Below are 23,480 nucleotides of genomic sequence, written 5' to 3'. Positions count from 1 at the left end.
TCCCACTGCAGAGGGCATGGGTTTGAACCCTGGTCAGGGAACTAAGATCCCACATGCAGCATGGTGGAGCCAAAAAGTTGGGGGAAAAAATGAATGAGGATGATAAAATCCATTCCCAGCAGTTGTTGAAATCCTTGCTTTAGGTATCCTGTTTGAGGTGGCTCAGTGCTCAGCAAAGAGCTGGCAGTATATATCCATTTCCCATTGCACTGCAAGTGTCAAAGAAGGTGATGGGGCAGCTTTTGTCGTCATAGTGGCTGGCAGGTTTTGTGCATTATGTGGATTAAGGGATGCTTACTTCATGCTTTCTGTTCATTACATCATGTAAACCCTTTCATCAAGATTGTATGGTAAACATCATACCCAGTTTAGTTGTGGAACACGAGGCTCACAGGAGTTATACAATTTGTCCAAGATAGCTCTTCTTGAAAGTGAAAGAGCTGATACCCAAACAGAAGTCTCTCTGACAGTGAAGCTTGCACCCATAACCTCTTCTTCCACCCAGAATCTGGCTGAGGTTTAGTTGATCTGCAGTCTGTTGAACGAAATCTTGGAACTTTACACTGGATGCTGAGTGGTAAACACTTGGGTTACCTTCACCTGGGGTCAGATTGCCAGAGAGACACTATGTCCCTGTGCCACTGTTCTCTGGGACCAAGAGGGTCAGCTCAGCTGAGGGACTTACCCCTGCGAGTCTTTGTGACGGGCCTGGCACACACCAGGCACATCTGTGGAGCCCCCAGCATGGTGGGTGACCACTGCACAGTCGTCTGAAGCAAAGTCAAGGAAAGCCACATGTGCAAATACATTTCTTTCCAAAGCGATGGTCCATCTGCAAGGGTGTAACGGGCAGTGATATTCTTGGCATTCGTTGCAAACACCCCAGGCTGCTTGGGTAATGAATTTCCGAGGGTTAGTCATTAACAGGCTTCCTGCTTTCCTCCCGCTCTGACAGGCCCAGCTGTGAGATACAGTAAGTTCAAGATGTCAGAGGCCAGGCCGCCTCCCCTTCTCGGGCAGCACACGACGCACATCCTGAAGGAGGTCCTCCGATACGATGACAGGGCCATCGGGGAGCTGCTCAGCACTGGAGTGGTGACCCAACATGAGGTTGAGTGACAAAGGAAAAATGCTTTTCTGCAAAATCACATCTGAATGCATTTTGCTAGCGAAGACAAAACAGCCTTTCTGGACCCTTCTCCCCAAATCTAGTGCCTGCCACTGAAGAGTTAGAGGAATTCCAGATTTCCTGCCTGGCGTCTCCAGAATGGCTCTGGTATCAGTGAATCTAGTGCTTTCTAAATGTACCCCACCTTTCATTCCTCACTGTTTTCCCCCAGATAATAGATTAATTGCAGATTTTTCTTTTTTTTTTGGTGAAGATTTTTTTTTTCTGGAAAAATGCATTCCTCATTCTAATTACGTTAATAGCCTAAACGTTTGCCCCTCCAGCCCACGCAGGTCTGAAAAAGAGCAGATCTCTTGATGTTCTTTACTTGCACATAAAGTCCTCATTTAAACCTTTGTTAGGAAGTCAAAGCAATAAGCAGAATGACAGTCTCGGTGATTGATTTTAAACAGAATAACTTAATTTGAGCTCATGAACCCTTTGTTAATCTGTAATTTAAACCATGGAATTTGTTAATGTCCCTTATAAAACTGAACTTCATTCTCCCCTGTGGGGGTAAATATTTGCTTTATGTTGTGTTTCTTTGACACACATGTCTATTTCCTGAGACATGCAGAAAATCAACCCCCACCAATGAATTTTGGGATGTGTAGGTATCTGCATGACAGTGTGAAGAGTGGTTCTTTAATTGGTACCTTATTCTGAGCCAAGTGCAAATGCAACACATTTTGAAATGAATGTCAGATGAGTATCTAGGTATTAAATAATGTCTGTGTGTGTGTGCTCAGTCATATCCTACTCTTTGCAAACCCATGGACTGTAGCCTGCCAGGCTCCTCTGTCCATGGGATTTTCCAGGTAAGAAAACTGGAGTGGATTGCCATTTCCTTCTCCGGGGGATCTTCCTGCCATGGGGATTGAACTAGCATCTCTTATGTATCCTGCATTGGCAAGCAGATTCTGTACCAACTCTACCACCTGGGAAGCCCCAAATAATGTTGAAATAATGACAAATAGGAAAATGAAAGGAAAATATTTCTTTATATTCTGAGTATCCACTGAGTAGAAGAATATAGCATGTCTTAATATTAAGTATTTGCATTTAAGTATTTGTCAGTGAATTAGAAGTATAGAAACATCTTCTGTCCAGAAGGTGGTAACTGATTTGCATCTATGTTTCAAGATGAATTGTCACTCAGATTGCCAGTTACTCAAGCCCAGGTACAGACCAAGAAATTAGATGACCCGTGATCTATATCCTGATATGATGACAATTCACTCTGTTAGGCACATATATACAGCCATGTCATTACATGCCAAGCGGTCATTGAAAGTTAAATTACAGATGTTCATTTTTCAAATTGTGATTTAGAGCTAGTTTTCTTATTGTGTTCTTTTTCATTGGAAGGATTCGAGACATTTATCCATGCTGTAAGCCTCAGTGTGTTTCTAGAATTAAGGATTCCAAATAACTAGGACATTTGTCTGCTCACAAACTCTTATGGGATTTTATAGAATAATGCCTACTAATTCTAGAAACAGTTATTGCCTTCTCTGCTTTCCTCTTTGTAGACATCTTGTTCTGAAGAACTCCTGCTGTTATCCTACTAGTTAGAATTCCATCATGCAAGGGTAATTTGATACCTTCTGCAGTACTTTTCCCCCAATGGCTAATTCGTAGATAGATATTTGGAGACGCTCACTTCAGGCCAGACATCTAAATGAAATTCCTCCATGTATATACAATTAGTAATGAAAATGGTAAAAGGCTGGATGACAGCGATTTGGCAAAACCACGTATCCTGAAAGATGTTTCTCCACCATTATTCCCCCAGTGATCCAAGTTGATGTCTTGAAATGCAAATTACTTGGTTCCTAAGCAGTAATCCTAAAGATCTGGGTCATCATATGTAGCAGGACATTGATCATTCAGAGAGGATCACAAAATGCCTCAGAAACCTTGAAATCAATCAAAACTGTAGTCTTGATCCATAGCAGAGTCACCATTGGAGACTATCTCCAGTGTAAATGTGTATGTAGCTGTTCAGATTTCTGCCTACACAACTCAAAATGATCCAGAAGAACTTTGAACCTCTTCATCCCTCAACAGATATCATTTACTCGACTGATTTAGTGAGAGAAATAATTTAGAATATATCTCAAATTTAGGTAGAGAATTAGTCCTGGAAGAAACATTGTGTTTGCTGAAATTTGTAACATGTCCCAGATCAAGTTATGCCTATAGACAATGTGTTGTTTTAACAACCAGGATGTATTATACATTTCCAAAGCTGTACATATTGTTACATTACCATATGCTCCCAGTTCACTTTGTGTCAAGGCCTGCCTTCTGACAGGTTGATGTCTGAAGTTATTCTTCAGATTTTTTAGCAACTTCCAGGTTTTATCATCATGGAATTGAGAGAGTATCCACGAGCAATCAAGTTTCCTTTCCTTGATTTTTTTGCTTAAACTTTCTGCTGCTATGGTTTTCTGGTTAACAGAGCTTATTTTCCAGCTTGTGGTCTCATATGCTAAATGTTTCCTCAGAAGAGAAATGAGCATTGTTTTGTGGGACTCCTCCGGTTACTTGGTGTTCTTTCCATGTTCAGTCCATCTACTAGGAGTTAGAAGCACAATCATGATTTTAAAACAAACAAACAATTAAAAAAAAAAAAAAACTACAACAAAGGAGGTTTCACACAGGCTATTACATACGAATTCCTAGCTTGTTAGGCTATAACCTAGATAACCCCATAGAGGGGGGCTTTTGCATAAGACTTCAACACCCCTGTTTTCTACCTTTTTCAGGGAAATTCACACCCACTAGTATCTATTTCACCTGAGTTTGATGTCTTACCACCAGCTCTTTGGTCCCATGATATTGGTGTGTTGTCTACTTTTATGGATGTGAGTGTTGCTTATTACTCTCCCAACTGGCTCAGGGCTGCCTTCATGCACAGGAAACGTTCTCCAGGTCCTGGACCAACAGGCACCGAGAAACGACATCACCAGAACTGAACAGATTGGTCAGACCATCTGCCCCTGCTCTGATGGCTCATATGGCGAAGGTGGGAAAAAAGGCACTTTCCTCAACCTCCATTCCCTGACCCTGGGCTATTCGTTTTCAAACACATCCTCCAGGATTAAGAGATTCTTCTGGCATTTGCTTCTATTTGTGGGAGAATATCCACTGCTGTGAGTCCCTAAATTCTTGAGTTTCTTCAGACACAACGTGCTGGGAAAAGTGGTTATTCATTTTGACAATAGTGTCAAATGAGCCTTAGAAGGTGAGACTGTCAAGCTCATTTCTTTTCCTCTCAATTTGGAGTACAATCATTATTTTGATAAAGAGGATGAAAAAGTTTGGGGAAAAAATGTACATAATTCTATTTCAAGCATCTGTTGGAGAAAAGAACAACAACAAAACATTTATTTATTTTTACAGCAGTGACTTTTTATTGTATATTTGGGAGTGATACTGAGCTGGAAAAAATGAACCTAGTTCTGAACTACTTCTGAGAACCCAGCTTTTGCTAGTCTTACTACTTTTTTATTGGAATATAACTGCTTTGCGAAGTTGTGTTGGTTTCTGCTATACAACAACGTGAAGCAGCCATGTGTATACATACAACCCCTCCCTCTCGAGTCCCTCCCGCCCCTGCTCCCATTCCACCCTTCTAGGTCATCACAGAGCTCTGAGCTGAGCTCTCTGTGTTATATAGCAGCTTCCTGCCAGCTATCTATTTTCCACATGGTAGTGTATATATGTCAATGCTACTCTCTCAATTCACTGCCCCCCATGTGTCCATAAGTATCTATTTTAAATATAGCAGTGTGCACATGTCAATCCCAAACTCCCAATCTATCCCTCCCAGCCACTCTTCACTCCTGGTAACCATAAATTTATTCTCTAAGACTGTGTGTCTGTTTCTGTTTAGTAAATAAGTTCATTTGTATCTTTTTTTTTCTTTTTCTTTTAAATAAGAGGCTGTGGTGGGCAGGATAATGGCTCATGTCCTAATCAAAGAGGCCCATGTCCTAATCCCGAGAACCTGTGGCTATGTTACATTCCATGGCAAGAGGGAATTAAGATTGCTGATCATCTGACTTTAGAATAAGGAGTTTATCCTGGATTGCCCTGGTGGGCCCAACATAATCACCAGGTCTTTAAGTGTGGAAGAGTCAGTGTCAGAGTGATGGGATGTGAGAAAGACTTTCCCGATTATTGTGGGATTTGAAAATGAAAATGAATGAGGAGTGTAGGCATTTTCTAGAAGATGAAGAATGCAGGAAAATTGGACTCTCCCTTAGAGCCCCTGGAAAGAATGTAGGCTTGCTTGACTTTAGCCCAGTGAGACCTATTTTGGACTCATTTTGGACTTCCGATCTCCAGAACTGTAAGGTAATAAATTTGTGTTGTTTTAAGCCATGACATTTGTGATATATTGTTATAGCACCAATAGAACATGAATACAGAGGCTGTTCTTCCTTAGTTTAAAAGTCTAAAGCAACAGGAAAATCACTGGCTTGCAAAGTGACTAATTGATACCTCCCTGTTTTTCCATTTTTTCTTCTTTCTCTTTTTTATCCCTACTTCCTTTTCAACTTTTCATTTTTTCCCCCGTCCTTTCTCTGTGGCCATATTTATTTTCTCCCTCACCTTTTATCTCCTTTCCTTTCTTCCTCTTCTTTCTTTTTGTCCATGTTACCTAAGTGTGGACTCCAAAAGCTGTCACTGACCTCAAGAAAAATAGGACTTGCTCAGTGATCTGGAAGCTAACTAGTAGTAATTCTGGCCATGACTTCAGCTTCACATGCAATTTTGGCTTAATCTCTGGGTGGGGTGAGCCCTAAATAACTGGCTGCCTCTTCTTCTCCCTCAGCACTCAGGGAAAGAAATGAAGGGGTGTTCCAGGTGTCATCCCAGGTTGAGGCAGAGCCTTCAGGCCTGCCTGTCACATGCCCTCACTGCTAGGAAAAGCATAAATAAAATGGAATACAGAGCAGAGACGAGACTCTTTGACAGTGGGGTCTTGCTGTTGTGATGGACCTTCCATCGGAGAAAGAGGAGGGAGGGCTAGATGGCCAGTAGTTTTGTTCCAGCGCTTGGCCTTGCCCTTGTTTCTTGCTTTTTCTTGGAGAAGTCAAGGCTACCAGCCTTCATAGGAGACTGGTATTTTGCTCTTAGTCATTGCAGTCTAAGGGCCTCCAGAAGAGTGGCACTTTGGGGCATTCCTAACGGTCCAGTGGCTAAGATTTTGTGCTCCCAATGTCGGGGGCCCAGGTTCAATCCCTGGCCAGAGAACTAGATCCCACAGACTGTGACTAAAGATCTTGCATGCAGTGAAGGTCACGGGCAGTTAGATAAATAAGTAAAAGAGAAAAAAGGAGAGTGGTGCCTTCTCCTCTGCCGTGGTTTTGCCATCTGTCAAACAGAGCACAAAGATCCTCACAACCCCCTTCGCTTTTTCCTTTCAAGAAGATGAAAAACATTCAGATACATCGAGTCTTTTCTCTCCCCATCCCTTTCTTTGCAAATGAAGCCCACGTCAGTCTGTTCAGTTCACATTGGTTTCTTCATCTCCTGACCACAGAGGTTGGAGGAGTACTTCCTGCTGCTCGTCTGCATCTGCATCCTTTCCTCTGGCCCAGAACTTGTACACAAATGCTCTGCCCATGAAGCAAGACACTCAGCTTCAGAACACACAGCCGAGATGCTGAGAGAACAGAAACTAATGTTAAATGACCACAGGGAAATATCTTTCTTTCTACCCCTTTACCTCTTTGAGAACGCTAAAGAAAAATTTGGAATTCCAAAGCATCTCTTGGTAGGAGACATGGCAACACACATTCATCCCAATAGATTTGGATTTATGCTTTTAGATTTTACACAGAACTTCCTAGCTGTTCTTGACTGAAGCTTTGAAATATACTACAATTGAACATCAATGTGTTCTTTCTTTGCAGAGGGTCAAGAAAATCATAGCATCCATTTTAGGGGGACTGTTAAAGATTTACTATTTCAGGGGATAGAAAATAAACTATTTCCAGTATTGTTATAGATAGCCAAACACGCTTGCAATGGCACTGACACAGATGAGGAGGCAGAACAGAAATACAATGACCTACAGGTCCCTTCTGGAAGAAGTGTCCAGTGAACAGGACCCTGAATCTTCTCAGCCTGATTTGCTGAACTTTGCAGATGGAAAAATATGACAGAGTTAGAAATATCCAGTTACTAGAATTTCCTTCTCTGGGCCCATGTTTCCCATCTTTTTTTTTTTTTTAAATTTTCACTGGAGTATAGTTGCTTTGCAATGTGAAGCTAGTTTCTGCTGCACAACTGAGCGAATCAGCTTTATGTATACATGTATCCCCTCTTTGTTGGATTTCCTTCCCATTTAGATCACCACAGAGCATTGAGTAGAGTTCCCTGTGTTATACAGTAGGTTCTCACTAGTTATCTATTTTAGACCTAGTATCAACAGTGTATATATGTCAGTCCTGATCTCCCAATTCATCCCACCACTGCTTCCCCACCTTGATGTCCATACCTTTGTTCTCTATGTCTGTGCCTCTGTTTCCCATCTTCTGAATCCCAAACATGTGTTTGGTTCTCCAACTTTGCTTTGAGCGAAAACCTAAGTGAAAGGGTATGGGCCCAGCATGCGAGCAGAGGTGGTGCTCAGGCCTTGATAAGTGATTCGCTGAGCTGATGTCACCCACAAAACCCTGCAGGGATGACAGTGATCAAAACTCTTCCTTTTTTCATATACTCACATGACCCAGGTGACATGAGGTGAAATGAGTAGCTTGGTGAGCCTCTGTGTGGGTACATTTCTGGGGGAAGGTTTTTTTAACTTGGGAGAATGAACAGTCAGAGCTAGAATAGGCCTGGCTGGGGGAGGAAGAAGATTCTGCTGGTAGTCAGAGTTAGTACCTTTCATTTCCTGAGCACAGTGGAAGTAGATTTTCTCTACTCATCCCATGAAATAAGAGCTCTTATATTCCCTCTCCCTTTCTTTCAGGATGCATAATAGATATAGTTCAACAATGGTGGAAGATCTTCTCATGAGTTTTATGACTGGGGTTAAATTTAATGCTTTATAATAATAATAACACCAGCAACAGTGTCTGTTAAAGTCTTATGTAAAAAGCACTGTCCTGGGACTTCCCTGGTCGTCCAGTGGTTTAGACTCCATGTTTCCACTGTCGGGAGCACAGGTTCGATCCATGGTTAGGAAACTAAGTAAGATCCCACATACCTCACAGCATGATCAAAAGGGAAAAATAAAGAAAGAAATAAAGCACTGTCCTAACTGATATATGTGTACCAACACAACCTGCCTAGGAAAGCCTTAAGGCTACTGCCTGAAGAGAGTAGCAATGGACACACACTCACTTCATGTCACAATGAACACACTCACACTGTGTGTCACTGAGCGTGTCACAGTGGACACACTCAGGTCCTCTGCTCCACCAGTGTACGTGACACCCCTGCCTTCCTTATCTTAGACACTACCTTCAGATCATGTCCCTAGAACTCATGCACCCTAGGACACTTTGGGATGTTCAGAGGGATAAAGGGCAAGACATGTCAGGAGCAGAAAGACCGTAATCCATTCATTTCAACCTTTGCAAATGCTCTAGAAACAACAGGATTCATAAGAGGATCAGCTTAACTCAAACACTGTCAGCAAGACCCTCAAGAAAGTCTCTTCCGGCTGCCACCTCAGGGAGATAGCAGTTTTTCAATTGTTAAAAGTCCTAAGAACATATACTTCTACTGAAGAGGACCTTAAAATGTTCACCCCACTCCAGAAGATTTTTCTGTGTATGAATTTATAGATACAGCCTATCATTTGTGATTCTTTTTAAAGGTTGAGTGAAGCCATAAGATTGCTGATGAAATAGGTTAAAAGTAGCTCTCCCAAAGACCACTGCTGGGAAAAATGAGAGAGGCTGAACACTTGGACTTAACCACTTAGGGAGGCACCGTTTATTGTCCTAGAGAACAACCAGCACACTGCTGAAATCGAGACATGGAGAAAGACATCCAGTGGAAACAAATGCTGGCTTATCAGAGATACTGAACAACATCAGGAAATGAGGGACACCCATTTCCAGTGAAATTTCAGCTACTCCTTGGAGAGAGAAAAGAAGTATAACAGATATCTAGGATGATATATATGACTCTAGCAGGAGTTGCAATTTTTATTAGTAGGAAAATATTTGTATAAAAATCTACCCTATAAGTAAATTCAATGAAACATGAAAGCCCCTCAAATAGAAAATACAGTAGTAAACCATACAGATAACTTCTTTCAATTTGTGGGAGCAATTTCAAAGTATTGGAGTGGAAGGGAGAAGGAAATACTTGATGTTTGTCTGTTAACCCACAAACAATGCATTTTCTGACCTCCACAAATGGAAGTGATTTCTACATCTCATTTGCTATCTCAGTCCTCTGTATTTATCTGGCCATAACACTTATCACACCCTGAGTTGTAATTACTGGTCACCAATTGCTATCTCCCATTAAACTATAATATTGTGGGTATCTTAGGCATGCTTGCATCTCCTGTGATTACCATGATGTCTACTCTGTAGGAGACACAGTAAATATCAGTCCAATAGACATTCTCTCACTCACCAGATTACATGTTTGATGAGAGAACTGATTATGTTCATTTTTTTTTTTAACTCATAGAGCCTGTGATAAATGATTTTCAAAGATGGCCATCATCAGTACCTCCCCCCCGTTATACACACGTCTCTCTTTCCATCAAAAGATGCACTTTGTTTTCCTTGCCCTGGAACCTGGACTGGTCTGGTGTCTTGCTTTTTTTTTTTTAAGCTTTGTATTTTAAATAATTTTACATTTATAAACATTATTAAAATAATATTTTAGAATTCCCATATATTGGTTTCCCTGAATGTTGACATTTTGCATAACCAATGTACAATTACCTATGCCATAAAATTAACATTGATACAATATTATCAGTTAATATACAAAAAATTCTACCAGTTGTCTCACATTGGTAGGCAGAATTCTGTAGTCCCCAAGATTTCCAGCCCTTCATGTACCACTCACTTTCTCCTAGTTATTCAATCAAACACTAATCTAAGTGCTGCTAGGGAAGGATTTTGCAGCTGTAATTAAAGTCCAAAATCAGGTGACTTTAAGACAGGAAGAACTTCCCTGATGGCTCAGGTGGTAAAGAATCTGACTGCAATGCAGGAGACCTAGATTCAATCCCTGGGTCAGGAAAATCCCCTGGAGAAGGAAATGGCAACCCACTCCAGTATTCTTGCCTGGAGAATCCCATGGACAGAGGAGACTGAAGGGCTACAGTCCACAGGGTCGCACGGACACTACAGAGCAACTTCACTTTCCCTTTTCACTTTCAATCTTAAAATAGGAAGATTAACACGTAAGATAGGAAGATTAGAATCTGGGTGGGGCTGACCTGATCACACGAGTCCTTTAAGGTTGAGTCTAGAGGTCAGAGACATTAGGCCAAAGATTTTAAGCACAAAGAGGGTTTGATATGAGGGAGCTTTTCGAAAGTGACTCACTTGGACCAACAGAAAGGGGTAGACATGATACTATGCCAATTCATTGCCAAGCCTTGAAGAAGCTTAGCATCTTCTTTTGCTTTTGGAAATTAACCATTGTGGATGACATCTGACTGGTATCCATTGAGGAATCCTGTGATATTTCATGCCTACTATTTTCAGAGAGAGAGAAAGGAACCGCTTGGAGAAGCACAAAAACCCTACACATGTGAGTGAATCTTCCTGAATCTCTAACCCACCTCTGCAACCTTGTGAGTATGACTAAGTGACACCAGCCCCTGCCCAGTGGAGCAGAATGGCCCAGCTGAGACTTACCCCCATTTCTTACCCACATAAACTAAGATTGTTTTATTTCACTGTTGTGAGGTGGTTCATTATCAGCAAAGGTCTAACTTAGAAAGAAAGTGCAATATTAAATATAGTTTGATGAAGAGTTCACAGCATCTTGGCTGACTGAAACAGTGAATTATATATGCTATGGCTTATTAATTATTTTTTTCCTATTGAAAAATGCCAATCAAAGACCTGCTTTTGTTGAAAATTCTTCTATAATGACCTGGCCTCCTATTGTCACCTAAGAAATGGAACAGGTTCCATTGGACAGCGTAGTGCCCAGGGACATCACTGACCAGATGCGTATTCCTTCCCACCCTAATGAAATTGAGGACACTTGGGGTCAGAAATTGTCATGTTCTCAATACAGAAAGAGGTTAAATTCAGGAAGGTTCGAGTTATTGATGGGTCTTCAGGGTAGGCAGCCTCTAAACTGGCACCCCAATGAGCCTCACCCTTGCTTCACACCGTTTTAGTCTTCCTTCCCAAAAGTTGATCTGTGGACACAACAGCATGGAGCAGAGTGGCTGGTACATCACTTCCCACATCAAGTTATAAAAAATCTAGAGTCTGTTTTTTCTGTCTCTGTCTCTCTCTGCCACTCACTCTGGGAAAAGCCAATTGCCATGGAATGAGACATCCCTACACAGGAGCCCACATGATAAAGAACTAAAGCTCTAGCGAACAACCAATGAGGATGTGAATCCAAGAATCACAGAAATGACTTTGGAAGCAGATTCTACAGCCTCAGGACTGCCTGGCCATGACTGCAGCCCCAGCCAGCAGCTTACTAACCTCTCAAAACTGTGCAGCTTACCCAGACTCCTGACCTTCAGAAACTGTGTGAAATAATACATATTTGATATTTTAGCTTTATGTTTAATGGATTACGTTAGCTTTATTTTGAAGCAATTTATGACACAGCAATAGAACACAAATATATTTCCCCATTAGATTATGGCAAAAAGTCATTTTCAATAGGTGACTTTCAATTTCAACCTTAACGTTATGATTTTCATCAGTCATGCCCACTGTTAAGTGTGATACAACCCCGAGTGGAGGCATTATGAAGAGAAAGGGACAGAGTTGCTTGCTGCATGTTGGCCTCTGTGCAGGAGTCTAGGGTGGAAATGATGGCAGTGATGTCAGAGTTGGTGGGTGGGAGCCTGTGGAACAAAAATACTGATAAGAAACTTCTGAAAGATCCCCTCGGAGTAATCTCTGCATTCACAGGATGTTCTAGACCCAGTGGTTCTCAGGAAGGATGGGAGCAGTCTTTCCCCCAAGGGACATTTGGCAACATCCAGAGACATATTAGCAAAGGTTAATAAAGTTTTGCCAAGAGAACACACTGGTCATGATAAACACCCTCTTCCAACAACACAAGAGAAGACTCTACACGTGGGCATTGCCAGATGGTCAATACTGAAATCAGATTGATTATATTTTTTGCAGTCAAACAAGGAGAAGCTCTACACAGTCAGCAAAAACAAGCCAGGGTACTGATTGTTGCTCAGATCATGAACTCCTTATTGCCAAATTCAGACTTAAATTGAAGAAACTGGGAAAAACCACTAGACCATTCAGGTATGACCTAAATCAAATCCCTTATGATTATACAGTAGAAGTGAGAAATAGATTCAATGGATTAGATCTGATAGACAGAATGCCTGAACAACTATGGACAGAGGTTCCTGACATTGTACAGGAGGCAGGGATCAAGATCATCTGCAAGAAAAAGAAATGCAAAAAGGCAAAATGGTTGTCTGAGGAGGCCTTACAAATAGCTGTGAAAAGAAGAGAAATGAAAGGCAAAGGAGAATAGGAAAGATATATCTACTTGAATGCAGAGTTCCAAAGAATAGCAAGGAGAGATAAGAAAGCTTTCCTCAGTGATCAATGCGAAGAAATTTAGGAAAACAACAGAATGGGAAAGACTAGAGATCTCTTCAAGAAATTAGAGATACCAAAGAAACATTTCATGCAAAGATGTGCACAATAAGGGACAGAAATGGTAAGGACTTAACAGAAGCAAAAGATATTAAGAAGAGGTGGCAAGAATACACAGAGGAACTATACAAAAAAGATCTTCATGACCCAAATAATCACGATGGTATGATCACTCACCTAAAGCCACACATCCTGGAATGTGAAGTCAAGTGGGCATCAGGAAGCATCACTATGAACAAAGCTAGTGGAGGTGATGGAATTCTAGTGGAGCTATTTCGGATCCTAAAAGATGATGGTGTGAAAGTGCTGCACTCAATATGCCAACAAATTTGGAAAACTCAGCAGTGGCCACAGAACTGGGAAATGTCAGTTTTCATTCCAATCCCAAAGAAAGGCAATACCAAAGAATGTTCAAACTACTGCACAATCACACTCATCTCACAAGCTAGCAAAGTAATGCTCAAAATTCTTCAAGCCAGGCTTCAGCAGTTCAAGCTGGATTTAGCAAAGGCAGAGGAACCAGAGATCCATCCATTGGATCATCAAAAAAGCAAGAGAGTTCCAGAAACACATCTACTTCTGTCTTACTGACTATGCCAAAGCCTTTGACTGTGTGCATCACAACAAACTGGAAAATTCTGAAGAAGATGGGAATACCAGACCACCTGACCTGTCTCTTGAGAAATCTGTATGCAGATCAGGAAGCAAGGGTTAGAACTGGACATGGAACAACAGACTGGTTCCAAATAGGGAAAGGAGTACATCAAGGCAGTATATTGTCACCCTGCTTATTTAACTTATATGCAGAGTATACCATGGAAACGCTGGGCTGGATGAAGCACAAGCTGGAATCAAGATTGCTGGGAGAAATATCAATAACCTCAGATATGCAGATGACACCACTCTTATGGCAGAAAGTGAAGAAGTAAAGAGCCTCTTGATGAAAGTTAAAGAGGAGAGTGGAAAAATTGGCTTAAAATTCAACATTCAGAAAACTAAGATCATGGCATCTGGTCCCGTTACTTCATGGAAAATAGACAGGGAAACAGCGACAGACTATTTTTTTTTGGTCTCCAAAATCACTGCAGATGGCGACTGTAGTCATGAAATTAAAAGACACTTGTTCCTTGAAAGAAAAGTTATGACCAACATAGACAGCACATTAAAAAGCAGAGATGTTACTTTGCCGACAAAGATCCATCTAGTCAAAGCTATGGTTTTTCCAGTAGTCATGTAAGGATGTGAGAGTTGGACTATAAAGAAAGCTGAGCATGGAAAAATTGATGTTTTTGAACTGTGGTGTTGGAGAAGACTCTTGAGAGTCCCTTGGACTGCAAGGAGATCCAACCAGTCCATCCTCAAGGAAATTGGTCCTGAATATTCATTGGAAGGACTGATACTGAAGCTAAACTCCAATAGTTTGGCCACCTGATACAAAGGATTGACTCATTTTAAAAAGACCTTGATGCTGGGAAAGATTGAGGGCAGGATAAGGGGATGACAGAGGATGAGATGATTTGATGGCATCACCAACTCAATGGACATGAGCTTCAGTAAACTCTTGGAGTTGGTGATGGACAAGGAGGCCTGGCATGCTGCAGTCCATTGGGTCGCAAAGAGTTGGACACTACTGAGCGACTGAACTGAACTGAACTGAACAGGGACAGCAAGGGGGACTGTGTGCTTCTGGCAAGGGAGTGAGTAGAGGCCAGAGTGGTGATAAACATGAGCATAGGACAGCTCCCAACAAAGAACAGTTCTCCTAAAATACCAATAGCAATGCTGTTGAGAAATGTTCTAGAGGAAGCTGTTCCTTGACAGATGAGCAGGTACCTGACTCATCACCTCTGTGTCCTTTTAGAAAGTTTTTTCTTTTTACATTATGTAAGTTTTAGGGAGGAGGGAAGTGGGTTCACCGAGCTATAATGTGATCTCCAGGTAAAACCTACACGTGTAGTTTTTATCTTTTTTTTTTTTAATGGAAATGTGAAATCCTTATTTTGACTTCTTGCAGTAAGTGTGTTTCTAAAGTAGAGAGAGCTGGAAGTTTCCTAACAGCCCAGTGGTTAAGAATCTACCTTCCAATGCAGGATACATGGGTTTGATCCATGGTCATGGAAATAAGATCCCACATGCCACAGGGCAACTAAGCCTGCTCACCCCAACTAGAGAAAGCCTGTATACCACAACGAAGACTCAGTGAAGCCAAAAATAAAAATAAAGTGAAGGGATACAAAGCATTTTCATTAATGGAGGGAGCTCAGTTTTTCTTCACAATAGCAGTTATATTAAGGACACAAGTCAAATTGCAGGGAAAAAAATCTTAGTTCTTAATACTATCAGAGAACTGTAATACATTTAGATAGCAATGGCCAGGCCACATTCCCCTCCTGGGCCATAGATAACTGAAGAGTCTGGGGCTTTGATGAAATGATTTCTGAGATCCTTATGAGATTTCAAGTTCTTTTATTCAATGATTCTTTTATTTAGGGTCATACTATGGATGCTCAGAGAATGCCATATATATAGACATAACTAATGGACATGTTTGAACAATAATGCTTAAAGAAGAAAAAACACTTTAAATGAGGAATTAAGAGTAGCCCCTTTGGGGTATCTGGTGATCCAGAACTGTAGAGAAGTAGAAAGTTAGCAAAGTTAACAAATAATAAGTGGGATAATCCACACATCACTTGGCATATCTTCCTAACTCTTTGCTGGATGGACCCAGTACATGGCTTACTCTGGGAAGAGTTGAGGTGTAATTGAGGCTGAAGTATCTGGCATGGGAAGGGTCTAAGGTCAGAGCTTGGAGACTGGATCTCAACTGCAGCTTCAGCAGAACTCAGCTGACCTCTTGATCAGCACACACCTCATGATATTCCCCCCAGTATCTCTGAAAACCTACAGATATGGATGTCACAGAATCTCTGCTGTAATGTGTAAGTTTTTGAAGGGGACCTGCGGACATGAAAACCAGGGTAAGTACTTGTGTAAAACATTAATCTACATTTGCAATTCAGCCCAATTGTTCTGACAAGGTAAAAATGAGGGCCAAACAACTCACCAACGAGCTTCCCATTGGAGAAAATTTACCTCACCCAAGGAAATAATATTTCAAAGAATTAAATGGAAGAAGCACATTTAAAGGTCATGCGATAGAATTTAAGTCTAGATGATGACTTTTCCTTGGCCCTAATTGTCAACTCCATGGACCTAAACAAGTTACACCTAGAAGATATGCAAAGGGCATTTGGCCACCAGACTTCCGTACCAATCTGTTGATTTTATTCAACTATCAGAACATGGTCAGGTTCCCAGATCCACCCATTACTTCCCATGTCTACCATCTTTATTTTAACCCATGCACTTCTTACTAGCCCTTCTGCCATTCTTGTACTTTCCTCCAAACCCAGTTTAAAAAGTCACCAGCTTAGTAAGCTTTTTAAAATTAATTCTCGTCCATTCTGATTGTATCTCATTATTCCTTTGCTCCATAGTCAATGACCAGCTTTATTTTTCCATCAACAGCATTCCTGAAGATCACTTTAGAGGTGTTTGTTAAGTTTTAGACAGATAGAATTGAAATAAGGTGCTCAACATCCAGGAACTGCAAATCAAGATGGGAAGACAAGGGACTTCTCAGGTGGTTCAGTGGTTAAGACTTCGCTTTCCAATGCAGGGGGTGCAGGTTTGATCCACAGTCAAGGAGCTAAGAACCCACATGCCTTGTGGCCAAAAAAAAAAAAAAACCAAAACATAAAACAGAAACAATATAGTAACAAATTCAATAAGAAAATGATGGGGAGGCAAGGCCTTTATATAACATTAATGCAGAATGACTCACTGTGCTGCTTAAGAAATATCAGTGGTATTGGAGTTCAGGGGAGGGAATGATCTCTGTAATCTGGTGTGTTTAGGAAAATAATTATGTAGGAAACACACATTCCTCTTCAAAGAAGAATGAGATTTAAATAAGCAGGGGCAGGAAGAGTATTACAGGCATAGGTGAGCAAGCTGGGGAGGCTGGACAGCCATGACCAATTTGGAAACAGAGCTTTTGAGTAAACAGATTTAGTGAAAGAGGGCTGCTCTGTTGGAAACAGATCAGAAGACTAGAGAGGGACAAATTTTAGAGGGTACTTGAAGGTAAAGAGGGTAATTTTTTGTTGGGCACTGGGTGCTGCATAAATATTCCAGCAAGGAAGTGACTCACTCACTGCTGTACTTTGGAAAGATGGCCCTAGTGGATGCAATAGAGCACATGGGATTATAGAAGGAGTGGTTCCAATGCAGCTGTGAGTCAATAAGGAGCTGGACCAGAGATGGTCATCTTATATGTTACTTCGTACACATTATGCCATATATCTAAGTCATATCAGCTTTACTAGATAATGAATTTCTTGTAAACCAGAAATACATTTCCCTTAATTTAGAGCATGTCCCTTCTTGTCTATCCAGTGCTCAGAATTCATTGTCTGTTGATGAGTCAATGTTGGGGCTTCCCAGCTGGTGCTAGTGGTAAGGAATGCACCTGTCAATGCAGGAAACATAAGAGTCATGGGTTTGATCCCTGGGTCAAGAAGATCCCCTGGAGGAGGGCATGGCAACCCACTCCAGGATTCTTGCCTGGAGAATCCCATGGACAGAAGAGCCTGACAGCTTACAGTCCATAGGGCTGCACAAGAGTCAGACATGACTGAAACAACTTAGGGTGCATGCATGAGTCAATGTTATTGTTATAATTATTCTGTACATTTTTATCAGATTTACCTGCTCCAAATAGGTTATAAACACACAGCATTGGAATGGGCAATCGTAAGAATTTGGAATCTCCAATATATTCTCTAGGGCCAAGTGTACAAAGCTATTAAATTAGATCAATCATATTCAAGCTGTCAATCCTGAGGGCTTGTTAGAAGATGGAGCCTTGAAAAACCACAGCCACACTTTCAGAGCTCTAGAAACTTACTACCTCCTCAAGCTTCAAGATTCAGCCTTCTCTGGAAGAAGATGTATTTATACAAAGTCATGGTTGTGGTTACGGCTAGTGCATGGGAGACATTGACACAAAGTCTGAAAAACTCTGAGGCCATCTGTCTGCCTGCTCTGTGGAAAGTACCAGTCCCTATTACAGACTGAGGCCGAGCCCATATGCCAATTTGCAAAATGGCACCGCAGTTAATTATGGAATTCTCCCTGGTCAGTTTAGTCATGGCCAATTAAAATGGCTCTAGCAGTCTCCTTGGACCCTAAATTCTACGCTGCCTTGTTCTACTGTTTAACACTTGACTGTCCACATGCTTTCTTTCCCAAGAGAGACTGGACATTTCTTAAGGACAGAGTTTGTGTCTTGTACCTCTTGGACCTGGCACAAAATAGCAAGATGGATTAGTGTTCAGTAAGTAGTAGTTGAATTGGTCTGTAGAGGAAGCTCACGCTCTCAGAAATCTGAAAGACCAGCTATTCTGTCAAACTCATTCTTCACTGATAAAGATGCACTCCTGGTTTTAGTCTGAAAGGCTTGAAAACATAGTTCTGTGCGTTCTAAAAGTTCAAAAGTGGCACAGAGGAAGAGTGCAAATGGACATGCCCAGCTGTTCAGTTCTACCCTTGGCATTGATGAAGCCATAGCTTGCACCCTTGGCTGATTCCTATAACTGATTTTTTTACTTCCCTTCCCTGGCATAGGTGAAGCCCCAGAATCTTTCTTAAGTACCACTTTAGACAACCACTGGAAATAAACCTGAAGTGACACAAAAAATAAAATCCATTTGCCACTTTAAGACCACTGAAGCAACAGTCAGTTCCATCTTTGGAAAAATTTCCTGTAGGGGCAACATAATGTGGACAAAAATGTTAGCAGGAGGTAAACTTTACTGGGTATTTAAGTGATCTTTCCCTACATCCATTTCTCCTCCAAAGATAACTTTATCCCAGTCATGGTGACCCTATTCTACTTACAAGGATAATTTTAGGATGGACTTGTGATGCAGTTCTCACTAATGGGATCAAAGAAATCTACTGGAAGCTTCTGGAAGGTTAACCTCATCCTTTCTTACTGAATATGAACAAGAATAATGTAGTCTTGGTTGCCATAGGAAGCCAAAATGTGACCAGGAGAGGAAGCAGCTTTGGGATGAACCAATGCCAAGAATAGCATACGGCAGAGGGAAAGAACCTAGGTTTTTGACAATCCATCAAGTTGTCAATCATTCTGTGCTGGAAGCCTGCTCTTCTGGATTCCAGCCTACATGAAACACACATTTAGTTATTGTTTTAGCCAGTTTGAGTTACTATTTCCGTTGTTTGCAGCCATAATACCTCTGGGCAGGGGAATTTTTAAACTTGATGAAGTTTTTCTCAATTAATCCTCATAGTAATTCTTTAAGGTTGGTACGACCTTCATCCCCATTTCTCAGGGGAGGAAACTGAGAATTAGATTCCTGAAGCAAATTTCCAAAAGTCATGGACCATTTATACATTGGAGCTGTCATTCGTACTCAGGAACCCACTCTCTTAAACATTATGCTAGAGTCAAGCTGTCTGTCAATTTATTCCACAGGGGAAAAAGGAAAAAAATGAAAAATGTAAAGACTGGGCATGTTTGAATTTCTAGGAAGTCTTTTTTAACACATTAAAGGGAAAGAGATCATGTGTCTGTACCAAGTTGAAGACATAACGAAGCACCCAATGCCACCTGTGACTTAGAAGTCTGCATACAGAAAGTGTTTTATTTGGCTTCTTTCCTCCCAGCAGCCTGGAGTTCTATTTGAGAAGGAAGGAAAGCTTCACCACCATAAATCAGAGGTTCCTCTGCAAACTCCACATAGTGTGTCTCAGGCCTGTGGAAAGTGGAGTTCACTTGCTGGGATAGTCAAGTCCTTTGGGTTGGGTTATCGAGTCATTGGGAGGGATGAATTTGTGAGCATGCATCTCTCCCAGGGCTGCCACTCTTGACAAATGCTGCACTCAGCACTCAGGTCCCCACTGTGGATAGACACTGTCTGTGCCTCTCCTGGAGGGGCCTGTGCAGCCTGGAGCTGTTCCAGTAGTCCACATCGTCAGCCTTCTAACTTCCCCGGGGTCAGCCATTCCTTTTTGGACAGTACCCTTCCCCAGAATTCATACATACAAAACCTTTCTATTCTTCAATATATTACATGTTCTTCCCTCCGCCCCCCGCTCTGCCCACTCCTTTTAATTAGACCCTGGATGGAGTTCCAAAACATTTAAAATCAAGGGCTACTTGTGATTTTTTTTTTTTCAAGGAATATCTTTCTTTTGTGTTATCGATCACTTTAACCAGCTTGAAGCCTCTTTTGGCCAGAGGATGGTCTCAGATGAACGAAGTTTCTCTTGTGTTATGGCTTGTCATCAAAACTTGAAAGAGTCTTTGGATAAAATGGAATAAACAATTAAACAAAACTTCTGGAAAATATCTTTTGTGTCATATCCATGTGTACATATGTTGACTAGAAATCACGTTCATTATTGGATCTTATCTCCCCAAACATTACCAAAAGGGTTCTAACACTTTGATAAGCAATTTTAGACAAAGCCTGTGTGGAAGCAATTTTGACATGTTCTGTGGATTTTCAATAACATGCTGCAGACACGAATGTACATACTCCATGGTGGGGGGTGGTGGTGTGAGTAAAGTTTTCCTCAATATATATAACCTTTTTCTTTTTACAAAAATTTCAAGCATAACTCTTATCCAAAAATGGCAACCTTTAAAAACTAAGGTCATAGAAATTTTTCTAGCAAATTGGCTTCACTGTAAGAGAATTTTAGGTTTTTTTTGAAACTTAACTTTTCTACACCAAGTGCTAACTATTAACATAGAGGCTAGACTTTGAGATTTTGGGGTCTGGAAATAAAAGCCTGGCTGAGTTATTAGATACTTGAGGATTCACTTTTTATGATACTGACTTTTGTTTGATTTAACATTTCTACAATACGCTCATCATGTTAAATTGTTTCTGCACATGTGTATGCCATATATTCTGAAAATGCACTGTGACAAACCAGACGTGATAAAAACGCCGAAGAGCTAAACAAAGCTCTGGTGTCCTTTGTTCTCCCAGATAAATGGCTATTTCCACCCTTCTCTATTTGTTTAGCTTTATTCCTCTTTTTCTGTGTGTCCCTATACTTCCTTCACCTTCCCAGTGATGGAGAGTATCCTATTTCTCTATTTTTTTTTTTTCCTGGTAAAGCCTACATTATCTTCCTTTATCTTTTCTTCTTTGCTCAGATTGGACAGAGTGAGGGTTAGAATAGAATTTTAATTTCTAACAGTACCTTCTTTGTCTCTGATTTTCCCTTTTTCATTCAAACCTGGATTGTTTCCTGGATGTCATTTCTTTTCAAATCTCTGAGACTGTTCACCAAAAGTTTTTCCTTCATTTAAAATAATTGTCTTCTGTTTCCTGATTTAGGTGCCTACTTCCTGTCACACTACCTCTGAAGCCACAATACAGTTGAAAACCACTTGTACTAAGGGTGAATTTGACCAATGGCTCAGTTGGTGTCAGCCTAACCCTTCTGTTGAAAAGTTCCCCATCAACCTTCCCTCTTACATTTTCAGCATCCATTTCCAATTATTGCCAAATCCATTGTTTCATTGGTGATTGTAAAATGGTGATTTTTCCTTAATTAAATCCATTTTTATTTGGTAAGAATTTTTTAAAAGTTATGATCAAGCTTCCATTTTGAATTATAGCTTCTATATTTATTTTATAGTTCCAAGTGTAAGTAAAATTTCATTTGAAAAAAATTTTTTTTACTAAAAGCAATTTAGAAATCATTGAGCCACGATCCCTTGGGTACCTTCTAGCTCTAAAGGCTTATGATTCTTTGACTTGTGCTGAACCAATGTTTCATGACAAGACAAAGAAGTCCAGCTGATAGAGGTTCTGTTGTGATGGCACACAGGTAGCTGGCTAGATTCTCCTTCTGCTCTGGAGGAGACTGAATTTTAATGAAGCCATGGACAGTCCCTTTGGGCAACAGCTGCTTGTTGACTCAAGGGAGAATGACCTTCCTGCCTTCAGTTCTTAGAAGTCATGCAGAATGATTTTTATGTCAAGTTGTACAAGTATGTAAGATATAAAACTGGGATTAAAAAGCATAACAATTATAACTTATACCTTTTTCTTCCCCTTATCATTTGCTATGGGATCTTTAGTTTCTTCTAAAGTGTCCTGCAACTGCTCCTATGGTTTATGGGATTACAGGCTTTCCCGTGGTCTTAGAAAATGGCAGCATCCATCATTAACCTCTTCTCATGACCTATCACCCAACACCTTGGCTTCTCTGAAACCATAACCTGCAAGAACCATTCCTGAAGAACACAGCTCTGCTATATGCTCTGAACTCCCTGATGGGCTTCTCTGATCTCCTTCAAAGTGGGGAGAATTCCCTTCCTCCACACTGATGCTCCATTTCATTACCTGAGTAGAAAGGCTATTCTCTTGTGCACCCAGTGATTTATGGAGAGTTGAAGAGCAGCCCTCTCCAGCTGAAGCCACTGCCTCCTCTCTGGTGACTCCGGCACCTGTTTATGGTGCTTAGGAGACTGGGTCATCTGAATGACAGCCGACTTCATTGCCTGTCAAATGCTCCTTCTCTTGCTTTAGCTTGGACATGCAGGTGGCCTTGTGTCCTAATATGAAAGAGGATATTATTGTTCCCTTTTTCAACATGAGAGTTGCAATGACTCCAGTCATGCCAAGTAAAGCAACGGGCTGGAAGATAACGTCAGACATCTTTTCCAGACACCCTTTTCCATGTGGAAGTTGACACTGGCTTCTCCCACATAGGGTGGTCCTGGAGAGGACTGAGATGAAACCTTGTTGTTAAAAGGATTGTGTTTATTCTGAGGTCCTTGCTCTCACTTCAGGGAAAACTGACTGCAGAAGTAACAGCAGGAAAAACCGAATTGGGAAGCCTTGGGAAGTGTCACAGTCTAAGACGATATTTAAGAGTTAATATAAAAAAAATGTACCTGCAAAAGCCAACAAAGAAAGTGAGTCACTTGGTTTGCCAAGTAAACAAATGTTAGCTCTTAATTATCGTCTAAATCTCTGAGAAAAGTTATTTTCCTCACACCTTTGCTTGGTTCCAAGTTTTCTTTTAGACAACATCTTGGAGTTATGAGACATCCTTGTAGAGATTAAAGCAACTGACTAGACCTGCCACCAATAGAAAGTTCTCCTGTTACCCTCCAGGCATCAGGGGATGATCCATCAGGTTGAAATTGTGGGGAAGTAGAACTCATTAATTTATGAAGATTATGAAATGTCAAACACTAAACTTTAAGTTCTTAAAGTTTGGTTAATAGAAACAATTTTACATAAAATTCTATTTACTCCTAATCCAAAGTAGTCAAAAAGACCCACTTGTTCTGTGGAGTAGGGGGCCCTGTATCTATATCATCAGTGGATGGGATTTCTTTATGGTTGTATTATAGACAGAAC

General features: G+C 40.9%; 1 protein-coding gene across 2 annotated transcripts in view; it reads left to right on the top strand.

Annotated features, from left to right (window-relative positions):
* Positions 1-2,338, top strand: part of SUGCT (succinyl-CoA:glutarate-CoA transferase) — a 727,590-nt gene extending 725,252 nt beyond the window's left edge. Inside the window, exon 11 of one of the 2 annotated variants that reach the window (XM_065938550.1) lies at positions 956-2,338. In XM_065938550.1, the coding sequence (XP_065794622.1) occupies positions 956-1,119 (164 nt within the window). In that variant the 3' untranslated portion in view covers positions 1,120-2,338. The remainder of the gene's footprint in view (positions 1-955) is intronic. The other variant, XM_065938545.1, reaches the window with a different exon arrangement.
* The last annotated feature ends 21,142 nt before the right edge of the window (positions 2,339-23,480 follow it).

The sequence above is a fragment of the Muntiacus reevesi genome, chromosome 6, assembly GCF_963930625.1.
Source record: "Muntiacus reevesi chromosome 6, mMunRee1.1, whole genome shotgun sequence".
Lineage (NCBI taxonomy): Eukaryota > Metazoa > Chordata > Mammalia > Artiodactyla > Cervidae > Muntiacus > Muntiacus reevesi.
Note: the sequence above shows the minus strand (reverse complement) of the source record. Positions and strands in the feature narration are given on the sequence as shown.